This window comes from Chaetura pelagica, unplaced genomic scaffold, assembly GCF_000747805.2.
Source record: "Chaetura pelagica isolate M959 unplaced genomic scaffold, ChaPel_1.0 scaffold17, whole genome shotgun sequence".
Lineage (NCBI taxonomy): Eukaryota > Metazoa > Chordata > Aves > Apodiformes > Apodidae > Chaetura > Chaetura pelagica.
Window position 1 is genome coordinate 6923031 of NW_009970726.1, and position 14679 is coordinate 6937709.

General features: G+C 37.0%; 1 protein-coding gene across 6 annotated transcripts in view; it reads left to right on the top strand.

Annotated features, from left to right (window-relative positions):
* CREM (cAMP responsive element modulator) overlaps positions 1-14415 on the top strand; it is a 30227-nt gene extending 15812 nt beyond the window's left edge. For 2 of the 6 annotated variants that reach the window (XM_010006989.1, XM_010006988.1), the window contains 3 exons: positions 3371-3559; positions 11509-11665; positions 13708-14415. In XM_010006989.1, coding sequence (XP_010005291.1) covers positions 3371-3559; positions 11509-11665; positions 13708-13852 — 491 coding nt within the window. In that variant the 3' untranslated portion in view covers positions 13853-14415. Of the gene's footprint in view, positions 1-3370; positions 3560-7195; positions 7286-11508; positions 11666-13306 lie in introns of those variants that run through there. The other 4 variants (XM_010006985.1, XM_010006984.1, XM_010006986.1 and 1 more) reach the window with 4 other exon arrangements.
* Positions 14416-14679: the final 264 nt, after the last annotated feature.

The following is a 14679-nucleotide window of genomic DNA, read 5'->3' on the forward strand; positions in this document are numbered from 1 at the left end:
TCCAGAACTGTCCAGGAAAGTCCTATGCTCCTGACAGAATCCCAGATTCCAGTAGATCTCCAGCACAACAAAGGTCTCTGCAGTAGCTGAGATCAGGACAGTGATTGTGGTGGGGTCAGTGTGGTGTTCTGGTAATGTGGCAGGAATCAGTCCTGTAAGGGGAGTTATTGGAGTTAATTCACTCTTGTTCAGAAAGTACTGGATTGTCATCTGAATGGGTAATTGTAGGACAGCTGTGATATAACTGTTTACCCAGGCTCACTGTGGAGCCAAGAACTTTGTAATATTATGTGCTGATGTTTTACTGCTCAGGAACCCAAACGGACTTTTTTATGGGATAATGGTTCTGTGATGGTGTAAGCATACCATTTTTGATGCTAACTCTGTGGTAGGCAGAAGTGTATAACTTCTTTGGGAGGTAAAGGTGACAAATCCTGCTGAGAAGCTTGTGTGCCTCTGGGAACCTGTGCTTGTCCTGGATCACATGAAAAATACAGAAGAGACAATTATTTCTTTTTCTTACTTCTCTCTTCCACCCTGCCCCCAAATGGGACACTTTCTGCTTTGGAGACTACACCAAAACAACATCTTACTTGTTGGTTTTTGTTTGTGTTGTGTTTTCTGGGGTTTTTTGGGGGGGAGGGGTTCCACCCAATGCTTTATGGAGCTTGTGTGTAGCACCCAACTAGTTCCTACATTACATCTTCCCTATTCTGAGAGTAAGACTGGAGGGCCATGCAGAACCCCGTTCCAGTATTTCAGATAGAGCTCAGTGCTTCATTCAGCATAGGAAGAGTTCTCAAATTTCCCTGAAATGAAGCTAATTTAGCTGCTGGGATTTGGCCATTTTGGTAGATAACTCTACTACACTCTCAAAAAATTAGCTGAGCTTCTAGTAGATAGTTACTATTGTCTAATTTGCTAATAATTGTTTATTAGTAAACTTCTAGTATTTCACTGGTCTTTGAAATGTTATTATCTAATGTTGCCCTTTCAAGATCATAGAAGCATAGAATGCTAGGTTGTGGAAGGGGCCTCAAAGATCATCTGGATCAACCTTAAGACTTTAAATCAACTGTATTTAAAACTCACATGGGTGTCTAACAAATCATATACTCAGATAACCAGAGCTGAACCTTCAAGAATTTAATAAAATATTGTGAATTGGACAGTGAAAGCAGAGAAGCTGGCAGTCATGAATCTGTAGTTATATGTGACTTTTCTATCATCTCAGACCACTGTATTTATGATGTATTTTAAATACAATGACAATTATTGTAGTTTAAATATCTTTGGGGGAGAAAGGAGTTTATTAGGTGTTGGGATATGGGTTCTCATCTAAAACCTCCAGGAGTATTTTAATTAACACAGGAGACAGGGCTTTGGTGAGTATATAAAGAATTTTCTGGATGGTCAGACACAGAGTTGCAGTCAACAGCTCAGTGTTTGGCTGGAGGCAAGTGATGTATGGTGTTCCTCAGGGATCTGCACTGGGATCAGTATTATTTAACATCTTTGCTGGGGACATGGACAGTGGGATTGAACAGACCCTCAGAAAGTGCATAGATGATACCAAGCTGAGTGGTGTAGTTTGTACCAGGTCTAAGTGGCAGGTGTCCCTGCCCATGCAGGGGGGTTGGAACTAGATGATCTTTAAGGTCCCTTCCAACCCAAACCATTCTGTGATTCTATGATATTTTTGCTCTTAACAAAGGCAATGCTAATTTAAAAAGGAAAATAAAATTAATAACCGCTACTAGGGAATTTTATTTTTATGTAAGTATTTAATTATAGTGAGCAACCGAATACAATTTTTTTAATGGGGAAAGTATATTTCTATTTTTCATACTGTAGATTACATGGGGGAACTTTGTTCTGTTTCCCTTTTTATGTAAGTATTTAACTTTGTACAGCTTTGTACAACTTGGAAAAACATTGTTGGGCTAGACTTTCTCACACAAAGGAAAGGATTGTGAGTGTCAGAAGACTTGCTCTTCCTTTGTCTAAAACATCCTGTTTTTTGTTTTGTTGGAGTCAATAAACAAAGATTTTTATTATTTCTTTAAATAACATTTATACATTAGTGTTTAAAATAACAATTATTCTCCATGGCTGGGAGCTTCTATTTTTCTTTTTTATTAAAACTATTTAGAAGTGTTACTATTTCTGGAAGCATGGAGATAAAACATGTGAAACACTGCTTTTCATCAGTTATATGCATGGCATGTACTACACAGCAGACTTTATATTTGTGAAAATCAGCGGTGTTGGGATATGGGTTCTCATCTAAAACCTCCAGGAGTATTTTAATTAACACAGGAGACAGGGCTTTGGTGAGTATATAAAGAATTTTCTGGATGGTCAGACACAGAGTTGCAGTCAACAGCTCAGTGTTTGGCTGGAGGCAAGTGATGTATGGTGTTCCTCAGGGATCTGCACTGGGATCAGTATTATTTAACATCTTTGCTGGGGACATGGACAGTGGGATTGAACAGACCCTCAGAAAGTGCATAGATGATACCAAGCTGAGTGGTGTAGTTTGTACCAGGTCTAAGTGGCAGGTGTCCCTGCCCATGCAGGGGGGTTGGAACTAGATGATCTTTAAGGTCCCTTCCAACCCAAACCATTCTGTGATTCTATGATATTTTTGCTCTTAACAAAGGCAATGCTAATTTAAAAAGGAAAATAAAATTAATAACCGCTACTAGGGAATTTTATTTTTATGTAAGTATTTAATTATAGTGAGCAACCGAATACAATTTTTTTAATGGGGAAAGTATATTTCTATTTTTCATACTGTAGATTACATGGGGGAACTTTGTTCTGTTTCCCTTTTTATGTAAGTATTTAACTTTGTACAGCTTTGTACAACTTGGAAAAACATTGTTGGGCTAGACTTTCTCACACAAAGGAAAGGATTGTGAGTGTCAGAAGACTTGCTCTTCCTTTGTCTAAAACATCCTGTTTTTTGTTTTGTTGGAGTCAATAAACAAAGATTTTTATTATTTCTTTAAATAACATTTATACATTAGTGTTTAAAATAACAATTATTCTCCATGGCTGGGAGCTTCTATTTTTCTTTTTTATTAAAACTATTTAGAAGTGTTACTATTTCTGGAAGCATGGAGATAAAACATGTGAAACACTGCTTTTCATCAGTTATATGCATGGCATGTACTACACAGCAGACTTTATATTTGTGAAAATCAGCATTAACATTAGTTAAGTTTTATTGTACAATTGGTCGTTAAGCAAGGAGAGGACCTGGAGTCCTATCAGACAATGTTCATTTTAAAAGGCAAGATGTGTTTTTTGATATGAGTTATGTCTCTTTCTATTGGCTAAATTTTCTTTTTATTTTTATGTTTAGTTACTATAACTCAAGGTAGTGCAATCCAGATTTCTAATCCAGCCTCTGATGGTGTCCATGGTCTACAGACATTAAGAATGACAAATTCAGGAGCTCCTCAGCCAGGTGCTACCATTGTGCAATATGCAGGACAATCATCTGATGGCACACAACAGTTTTTTGTTCCCGGAAGCCAAGTTGTTGTTCAAGGTATGTTTTATTACTCTACTCCATTTGAGTTTTTACATTTAAAAAACCCCAACTTCTTAAAAGGCTGTTTTATTTTGTGTTGACATTTTTGTACTACTAAATAAAATATTTGTATGTAACAAATTAAAAGGCAGTATTAGGAGGAGACTCAGTTTCTCTGCTCAGTAAAGCAGCTGCTACTTTTGATTTAAAAAAAAAAAAAGTTAAGAGGAAGAAATAACAGTATAAAATCACTTTCTGCTTTGAATTCTTGTCCAGACTTTGACAGATATGTTTTATTAATTAGTTAAAATAGTTTCATATATTAAATTAAATGCAGCCTCAGCATCTCATTTCAATCTGTAACAGCACCTTTACTGCAATTTAACATAAGTTTTTAAGTGTTTTGGATACATGTAGGGCAGGATTTTCTTGTAACGTCTGGCTCTTGTAGTTGTTAGAAAGGAGATCCTTTTCTGAAGCAGTTTTCTCACAGAAGAACCCTTTGTAGGTCCTATAAAATACACGCATGTGAATTGAACAGTGAATAGTGAATTCTTGAACCTTACTGTAGTTTATGAAGGTTTTTTTTCTTCTGCTGTTCCCAGTGTTTTGGAAATGCTGAGGGAGATTGAGAACCAAAGGTATACTGGCTTATTGATAAAATGGAAGGTAGGGTTGAGATTTGGGTTATGCTGAGGAAAACCTTTTAAAATGGGGAAGACATTTCTGGATAGAGACACTAAATTAATGATTGCCATGGAGAATGTAGGGAATTCATTTTTCCTTTTTCCTGTTTTGGTGAAGTCCAAGTTGAGATGCTTTTTTTGCCCTAATATGGATATTGGAAATAAATTCTGGTTTTAAGTGGCTGTTTCTCTCCCTCTACTGTAAAGGTAGCCCAGGATGTAAATAATGCTAACAGATACCTGAACTTATTGAGACAATGGTAAATAATTATACCAAATTTGGATTTTTCCATTGCCTCTGGTGAATTCTTTGCTGAAATATATTCTTTCCAAGACTTTTCAGAAGCTTTAAGATTATAAAACTAAAAACCCTACACGAAAATGTTAGTTTTAGTCAAGCAGAGAGTACTGTTGCAACTTCCTTAAATATTATTATGAATACATTCTTAGCACAGCCTTAAGAGACAGAGATAATTGTCACCCAAACAAATATCTCACTCTGGTAGTACATGTTTACTGAGCATGAGCCTAGTATGTTTCCTATGCACATGTGTACATCTCCCTTAAATTAGACTGCTCTGTCTCTCCAAGTTGACTGTAGTATTTTGTGTGTATTGCTTAGATTATTCAAATCTCTAGCAGTGTGGGTGGGGGAAGAGGAGGGTGTTGGGGAAGGGTAGCTCCTCAGTTGTTTCCTAAAACCTTCCTAGTCTGTGGAGAAGTTCAAAATTTAGGATTTTTATCTGGCAGCATTTCAGTCCCTGGGAATTTCATTTGACTGCCCTTCCTTTACAGACTCTTCATTACAGGGTTATCTTCTGGTGGGGCTGTCCTCTAACCTTTGTGTTCAGTTTCAATGACGGGCTCAGCTTCCTGGTGGTATAGCCCATTAAGTGTCTTGCCTGTGAAGAAGACTTTCAAAATGGATCCAGAAACAGTTACTGAATATTTGCTATATCTTGTTTCTGGAAGTTTCTATGTACTTGTAACTAAATTGAGGTTTTTTTCTGTCCATGCTCAGAGAAGTTGACTTCCTGGAATTCTCTGTTTCTTTGACCCAAACAAAGTCCAGTGCTTTAGTGCTTGATACAGAAGAAAAATGCTACAAAACATATACAGGAAAAATATAAAGGGAATAGTAAGTCAGCATGAACTCCAGAGATGGTGAGAGTATTAAAGGTTTCAACTTATACAGAATAATGATACTGGAAAATCTTAAAAAAATATTTAATTAAAAAAAAATTGTATAAAAAGAGTATGAAGGCACCTGAAGATGTTCACATGAATTGTCAAGAAATCTGACTTATTCAGGATGGAGTAAGACAATTAAATTAGCTGGATATACAAGTCTCTGATATATCCTTACCACAGGTTATCTTGCTTGTGCTAGAAAGCTTGTAGGAATATAGTTTATTAGCATTTATAATTTACATACACTTTGTACTTGACTGTTCACCTGATATTATAATGGCACAGGTTATAATAGGGAGCAACATTCTGCTTTCCACTTACGTATATTTTTATAATGGTTTAGGTAGATACCATATAAACTTTATTTGTAATAATCATAAAAGCAGAATAATTTTTTTAAAGTGTAGTAGTCCTAGGGCAAAAAAGATCTGTGTCGGAATGTTTCAAATAGCATATGTAGTTATATTTTTTTTCTAAAATATTTGTTGGTTAACCTCATGTAAAAATGGATGGCATCCCATAAATCCTGTGCTTGATATTTTCTGATAACCTGTGATGGGGGAAAAAGGATTAGTCTAAAAGCACCAGAGGTGTTGATCTGACCAAGTGATATTTCATTGCTGCAAGTTTACATTAACAGGCAAAAGAATAGGCAGTTCTGATTGTCTTGACAGTTTCCTAATGCAGGTTCAGGGGGGTTTTGCTAGCCAAAGCAAAATAAAGTGTTTAATTATTAGGGTAGAAATGCTGTATCAAAAATCATTCTGTTGGAGGACTCTGTGTTTTCGTAATACGGTTAGAAATATTTAAGATCTGTGGCTTGAATTTCGCATGTGGTTCAGTTTTGATCTGTTCATGATTCTGAAGTGGTCCTGTAATCACAGACAGGGTGCTCCTTTTTGGTATTGAGGCTTCCGTTATCACAGTCCTTGGCATAATGTCTCACTTGATGAATTATCAATCTGAGTTTACTTATTCCAGACAGAGAAGTTTGCTGTGCCCTGCATGTCCCAGTACCTGGACTAGTCTGAAGCCAATTTCTTTTAAATTGATGTAAATAAGGAGTAACTCTGTTAGAGATTATATTATTTTATATTTTTTTTAACTAAGTCAACCAGATCTCCTGAACTCACTTTGAAAAATAAGGGACTGGTGACAGGTAGCCCTTATGCAGAGTTACTGTTCTGCCTGTTACAGCATCTGAAATCACTAGCTTGAAGGCTGACAACTTACTTTGAAGCATTCTTCAATCTTTTCTGAAGCTTTTAAGCTGAAATTAAATGAGTTTACCCCCCACTGCAAGGAGCTTTAGTCTTTAATTTTGTTTTAACTTATTAAGCTTTTCTGTTTAGCATGTCAGTCTGACGGGGTTCTCTGCCTTTTGGTGGAACTGTTCCAATCAAAACAATTGCATGTCTTTTTAAACTTTCCTCTGTTTTCTACACAATAGTGACTGTATCATTCTGATTAATTTATGAATTCTAGAGCCACGTTTTAATTTCTGTCAGTCAGTGCTGTGCATTTTCAGGTCTTGCTTTACAGCCAGCTTTGTGGTGAGTGCTTTCTGTAGCTTTATGAATAATTCAGGAAAAAAGGACAAAGCGAGGCTTATAGAAATATGGAAGAGGAAGAAAAAAAAAGCTTTACTGGAAAAGGAATTCTTTGGGCTGCAGTTTCAGTGAGCTGTTCCAGTGACAGAGCATATAATGACAGTGGTAAGCAAGTGAGGTCACTGTGATGTCAGTGCTCTTGCTTGTAATCCTGCACAAGCTTGCTAGTTTGGAACAGTTCATGCTGAGCTCTGGGAGAGGAACCGGAGAACCGTGTATGCAGAAGCTGATCATGGCTGTAACAGGAGATGAAACAGGTAAAAATGTTGTTAGTCTTTTACGTGGTATTTTTGGATGTCTAAGCAGTGCTTAGTTGGTATTTTTGACATTTTATTTTGAACTTGTTGCTGTAACTCTTTCATCTTTCAAAACTAGTACAAATAGTTTCAGGTTATATCTGTCAGTGTAGGATTTCAGGGCTATTTTAAGTTTCATTTAGTGGAAAAAAAAATCACTGTTAGTGCATGAGTTCTTGCAGAGATTGATGCAGAGAACTAATCTTTACTGCTTGATACAGGATTTTGCTGAAAAATCTACCACTCTTCTTTTAAATCCTTCTTTGTTGTGGAGATAGTAATATATGTTACTATGTTTATACTTTTTTTTTTGTAAAAATGACACTGCTTTTTTATTTAGCAATAAGCACTTCAGATTTTATAGCTAAAATAAGCTTAAGCATTAGCTGTAAGAGAAAGGTGTTCATTGTCTCAGTAGTGTAAATAAACCCTATCCTTTCAGTATTAAAGAAAATACTGAATGCAAACAAATTTGAGAGCAATAATTTGAAGTATTGTAACGCCTGCGTGTTTTCTCCTCCACTGTTAAAATGGTCTGTTCCTCAGCTAATTGAGTTCAAAAGGCTGACGTCATTCGATTTCCTGGAATCGTGTTGCAGTAGGGAACTGGAAAAGTTAAACTCCAAACAAGATACACATTGACGTCAGCTCCAAGTCATGCTGCGATTTAGTCAGTTCCTTTCTGCTTCGTCAATTGCCTCCGGCAGATCTGTAATGTTAACCACTTCGCAGCCGGTACCTACGTGTTGCTGCTCATTCCTGGTACATACTGTTTCTTTAATCCAGAGATAAGTATCTTCTTCAAGTCCACGGTTTAGTGGGTTTTGTTGTGCTCAAAAGAATAATGATTCATGCCTTGTTTAGCCAGTTTAGTGGTGAAGTTAAAAACCCATTGATAATCTAATCCCCTCGTTATGGCTCAAAAAAAGGGGAGAATAGCCCTACTAATCATGCATCAGGTTTTTTTTTCTCCGGGATAGTCACTGAAAGAGCTCAAATTCAGGAATGCTTTCTAGTCTTTAGCAAGTTACTTTTCCCACGAACCTGCTGATATAAGATGCTTGATTTTTATTTTTTTTTAACTTAATTTCTCAGAACTTTATTTGTAAAGTTAGTTGTAGTCTTTCAAATGTGGTTTAATTTTTTGTTGGTATTTGCTTGTTTTGTGTTCATTTCCTTTTTGTAACTCTCAAAGCTTCAGGTTTTCAGTGTCTTTTTATTCCCTTGCAATTTTAAGGAGGAAAAAAAAAAAATTTACCAGGGCAATGTGTCAGGGAAATATACCATCTTCAGGTTTGTTTTGTTGTTAAGTCTCAGACCTACCTTTCATATGTAAGGAATTACTTTAAACCTCCATGCAGTTTCATTAGAAATGGCTACAGAAGTTTTACACGAGGTGTGTGGGATTTTTGTCTCAGGTGCTGAAATGGAAGGGGCTCTTCTCTGTAAAATGTAGATACATTGCTAGACTATCATTTTTTTTCAAGGGTATTTTATTCTCCCTGCTTAAAGCCTGTTTTGTCTTCACCAATGTATTTTTCAGGGGAAACAGTATTTTATTGTAACTTTTTGAGTTAAACAATTTTGCAGAATTTGAAATAATTGATTTGCAGTAATGTATGGTAAAGCACATATCACCGCACAGCTAAAATATACTTTGTCAATGCTATGCCTTTTTTTTTTAATAACTGCAGTATCCGAGTTTACAAGGTCTGTAACACCAAAATGATTATTTATCTCAGTTACCATGCTGGTAGGTTTATAAGTGAGCCAACTGTTAGCCGGGGACAGTCACTCCTGGATCCGGCTCAAACGATTCATGCAACATTTATTACTTACAGTGGTGTTTGCTGATCTCAGCTGAGATAGGCACTCTTTTGTTAAGCCGTGTTGCAGGTGCATTGTCACAGGGACTCGTCTCGACAGCAGCAGTAAATTCTGTTAGCTAACATCTGAGTGGAAGTCAAAGATGATGAGGTAGTTTGTCTTGTCAGGCTTAGGTGACCTCGGTTATGGATCCTTCGGCATGACTTGATCTACAAAATTATTCTCTTGGAGCTTTGATTCATTGTAGCTAATGCAAACTGAGATAAGATCTCTTTTTTTTAACCTCACGATGAGAGAAAAAAAGGTAGTTCTTCCATAGAGTCTGTAAAATATATGTAATGTGGGTTAGCATAAAGGTGAGCCTGAAGAGTTTCTAAAATTCCATTTTTATAAGTAGCAAACTGAGGTATCGTCCTATTGACATAACCGGGACTGCTAACAGATGTGGAGCAATTAAAGAAAGGATTAAGGAATTTTTTTGTAGCTGCACAAGGCGACCAACCCCAGTGTTCTGGCAGTTGCCTGTTAGTGCTCTCAGGGCTACTCTGGGCTGATTTCTCTCTCCCTCCCCCATCCCCTGGGGATTATCCGCAACCCAGGTCAGTTCACTGGTCCAGTTCATCTTGTAATTCCACAACCACTTTTACCGGCAGGACTGAGGGGGGAGGTGCAAACTGTTTAAGCTGTTAATGATTTCAGGACATGGCTGTGGAATTGTAGTCTAAACACAGCTTTATCCTATTTTTTTTATATTTAGTTAGTGAAGCACCCGCTTGAGCTGAATAAGAACAATAATAATTTTTAAAGTAAGTTTAGGGTTTGGTTTTGGGTTGTGGTTTTTCCCCCTGTAGTTGACTGTTATTTCTTTACTGCACTACCCATCAGCTTTCCCAAAGTGTTTGTATTTTATTTTTTTAAGTTTTTTCATTTTTCAAGTATTGCTTTAAATAGTTAAAGTATAAATTAAGTATAGTGTGACAGCCTCTAAAATTTCATATTTCATATTAATTTACTTTTATGACAAAAGTTGAAGTATTGTTCTGTGGTAATATGAAATTTTTATGGAAAGGAATATGTAAACACTTATAATTTGAAGAGGGATAAGTTTCTGTTTTTCTATATCAGATAAGAGACAAATACTTAGGACTTCCACAGTGTTTTAACGTTGGGGTACATTGTATAGGAGCAAAGAACCACAGAAATGAGATGACACCATCAGAAAGTTGTTTGTTCCAAATAGTATGTGACTTTCAGATCTACTTTTAACTTGGGGAGAGCTCAAAACTGGTAGGGTGAGGAACAGAATCTGAACTTTTGCACTCTGATTTACTGTGAAGCTACACTCCTTCCTGTGCAACTGCCACTGTCTACTCTTGCTTGCTAATGCTGTGGCATCCTATGTGTAGTCTTCCAGCCCAGGGAGCATACTCCTGTTCACCCTGAGAACTTGTCTGTTTCCTTTCATTGTGGCAACAGTAACTCTCACTTGTTTTCCAAGGGTTGTCATACTGCTGCAGGAGAGGCAGCAGGTCTGGAACTGTGGCTATCACAGGGAAGGAAGAGAAAGTTGAGTTCTGGAGCATAAAGCCTCTGTTAGAGGACAAGGGTAGTTTATAAACCTCAGTGGCTGCAACAGCAGGACCATCTTCTTGAGGGATTGTGAAAACAGTAAATTAGAGTGGGTGCTCTGACAGTGTTTTGCAAACAGCTTTCCCTATGATGTCTGGAAAGAGCCATGTGGAAAGCTTTCAGAGGCTTCAGACTGGCTTGCTAGTGGGCTCACATGCTAGAGCAATTTAAATAACTTTACAGTGTGAAAATAAAAGCTAGTAAGATAACAAATATATTTGTGACATTACAGGCCTGTGAAATATTTATATAGCAGGGATCCTGAATAACTCATTGTCAGAAATCTGTTCTTTCCAGAGATACTTTTGCATAGTTCTTTTTTGCCATAAAGTTTTAAATATGATTCCTTTGTACAGCTGCCACTGGAGACATGCCTGCTTACCAGATTCGAACTCCCAGTACCACCTTACCCCAGGGAGTTGTAATGGCAGCATCACCAGGGTCTTTGCATAGTCCTCAGCAACTGGCAGAAGAGGCAACACGCAAGAGAGTTCAGAGGCTTCAGACTGGCTTGCTAGTGGGCTCACATGCTAGAGCAATTTAATAACTTTACAGTGTGAAAATAAAAGCTAGTAAGATAACAAATATATTTGTGACATTACAGGCCTGTGAAATATTTATATAGCAGGGATCCTGAATAACTCATTGTCAGAAATCTGTTCTTTCCAGAGATACTTTTGCATAGTTCTTTTTTGCCATAAAGTTTTAAATATGATTCCTTTGTACAGCTGCCACTGGAGACATGCCTGCTTACCAGATTCGAACTCCCAGTACCACCTTACCCCAGGGAGTTGTAATGGCAGCATCACCAGGGTCTTTGCATAGTCCTCAGCAACTGGCAGAAGAGGCAACACGCAAGAGAGAGCTGAGACTAATGAAAAACAGGTAAGACTATGCAACAATTGATAGTGTTGCAACCCCCTACCACCCCCAAAGCGTTCTAATGAAGTTTTCTTCTTAAGGTCATGAGCACTGCCTGTGATTGAGGAAGGGAATGCAATAAATTCTTTGTCAGTCAACTCACATCCTTATAGCGTTGAGTACTGGCTGTTAACTCTGGAAAGTTAGAGTTGACCTTATCACCAGGGGTTTTTAGTTCTAAAATATTATGGTAATTCAGAAATTGGAATGATTGTTGTCCCTTTCTGATAATTTTTGTGATGATCTGGAGGTATACTTATTGTTTGTATTCTTAATTTTTTCCCTACTGACAGTAAAATGGCCAGTTGTGAGTTTGTTGATCTTGAAACATCCCACAAAGAATTGGTTAGGAAAATATCTGAGCATCTTATTAGCAACTGTCCATTAATGATGCTGTGAAGAGGACTGACTTTAGGATGGAATGATAATTACAGATACTTGGCTACTAGAATAAGTTCTTGTGCAGTCCTCCTGTCATTTTCTGAGGCATATTGTGTGAGGTGGCTGTATATTTTTTTTAGTTAGCATGGATGACTGTGTGCTGTAAATGCCACTCTTTCTCTGTGCATTCTTCCTGCTTTTCTTAGGGGACTCTTATTTTTTAAATGTGCAGCTACTGCTATCAGTCACAGACTAATGGAAGAAGTAGTCTGTATGCAGAACTCCAATAGACTGAGCAACCATTTGCTTTGTGATTGAATTAATGGTATTGCTTTGCTCTCATGCCTGTCCTTTATTTTAAATTATGAGGATCTCTGCATTGTTGTGCCCCTTAATGTTTCTTCTCTCTTCAGTTTTAAAACTAGCGTCTATGCAATCTCTCATAGGACCTGCTGGGAAATCACTCTCTCACAAGTTGACAATTTATCATGTTCCAAGATGTTAAAGGAGTGGGCTCCCAGTACCTCTAAAATTTCTTCTGTTCTTGTTCAGTCATATGCTTCTGAAAATACATTTAGCTTCAATACAACACAGTTCTGAGCAGAGCTAGAATGGCTCCAGACTGCCATTAGCCAGCAACAAAGGCAAATCCAGGAGCACATGCCTGAACTGTGCCTAGGTGGACAGTTCCAAAGTGCTAATAAATTGTATTTGTTTAGACTTAAATTTTATCATAGATTGTTATGTTAAGGTAAAAAAATGACAGCAGGTTGTAAGCTTGGCATCTAGCTTTCTGTCTGAAGAGAGTAGTGTTATGCTTGTGTTTTCCTGAAGTAAGTTCTTTGGGTTTGGTTTGAGGATTTTGATTGCAGAAGATAATATTCCTGATAAATATGCAAAATGGAATGTGACTGAAAGAAGAAATGCTGCTTTCAGTCTTAATGTTTAGGACAGCCCAAGTTACTGTTTCTTGGTTCCTCTATGTATTAATTCCATCTTTGTATTTGTTCATGCTGAATTTGTTTCAAGTTCTAGTAATTCTGTATTGTATTTTAACTTGTTATTGCTTATGGCTGTTCTCTGCTGTTCTGTTTGTGCAATCCAACAGTTGTTGGTGGTTGTTGTTGTTATTATGGAGCTGCAGGGATTGCAGGTAATTTTATTTGTCCAGTCTTTGCCATATTGTGGCTGTTCCTGTAGTCATTTGCCTTGTATTGGTTCCAGGGAAGCTGCCAGAGAATGTCGCAGAAAGAAGAAAGAATATGTCAAATGTCTTGAAAATCGTGTGGCTGTGCTTGAAAACCAAAACAAGACTCTCATTGAGGAACTCAAGGCCCTCAAAGATCTTTATTGTCATAAAGCAGAGTAATTGTTTTTCATTTGGACCTTGTTTATTATGAACTTTAATCAAGGCATGAGAGGAAGCAATTCTACAGATTGCCATATGAACTTGAGAAAGAGACACTTGAGGCCCTTGTGGAACCCAGTTTTGCTTAGTGTTTTCAGACTGATGTGGGAGATACTCCAAAATTTGGAATTCTGTCATAGTCTCCATACTCTGCTGAGCTTTCTAATGGCATGCAAATGGCTTTTTTGTTTGCACTTTTTACTTCTGCTTTTTGCAGGGAAGCTGCTAAAGAATGTCGCCGTCGGAAGAAAGAATACATAAAATGTCTGGAGAGTCGTGTTGCAGTGCTAGAAGTTCAGAACAAGAAACTTATAGAGGAGCTTGAAACCCTAAAAGACATTTGCTCTTCCCAAACAGATTAGTAAAAATATTTATTATACTGTGAACTGAGTAAAATATATTCAGTTGCTTTATAAGGCAATACATAGCCAACATGAATTATGGCTTTCTCTTTGTGTCATTTATATTCCAACTTCTAACATTCCTGAAATGCTTTCCTGCTTTTTGTCAATTCATAGCTCTCATTTCAGGTTTTTCATACTCCTTCCTTCCATCTCCCAAGGACTCAAATGTTAAAAAAAGAAAATAACAAAGTAAAGAAGTCGCATAATTTCTAAGAGCTGTTTCTTTGCCATATATTTACATGCTACTCTTGACGTGTTACTGAGTGTCCTGCATTTACAAAATATTTTACAGTTGTTTTAGATCAATCATAAAGATAATGCATCCAGTAATACAAGAAAATCAAACAACCTAAGGTATCTCAGGAAAGAGTTTATAAAAGAACGTTATGATTACATGTATGTACTAGTCTACAGATGATTTTATGGCATATTTTTATATTAGTTGCTTTGTGGAAAAATGTATTGTATTGCTGTCACTGAGTGCCATGGTTTAAGGTAGTTTTTAATAGAACCATGTTGTTTAACCTGTGTAGTGTCTGATTTTCTTTAAATGTCTGATTATTTGAGATGCTTTAAAACTTGTGAGTATCTGGAAGAGGACAAAGGCAAAAAAGTATAGCTGAACTTGTGACATGATGCTAAATATATTGTACATATCTTAAGGAAGCTGTTTGTTATATGGCTGCTATTTACTTAAATTTTCTGTAGTTTGTAGATTGTTTGATTTATTAGAGATCAGTATATCAAAATTCCATCTTGCATCCTGAATACATCATGTTCTAGAT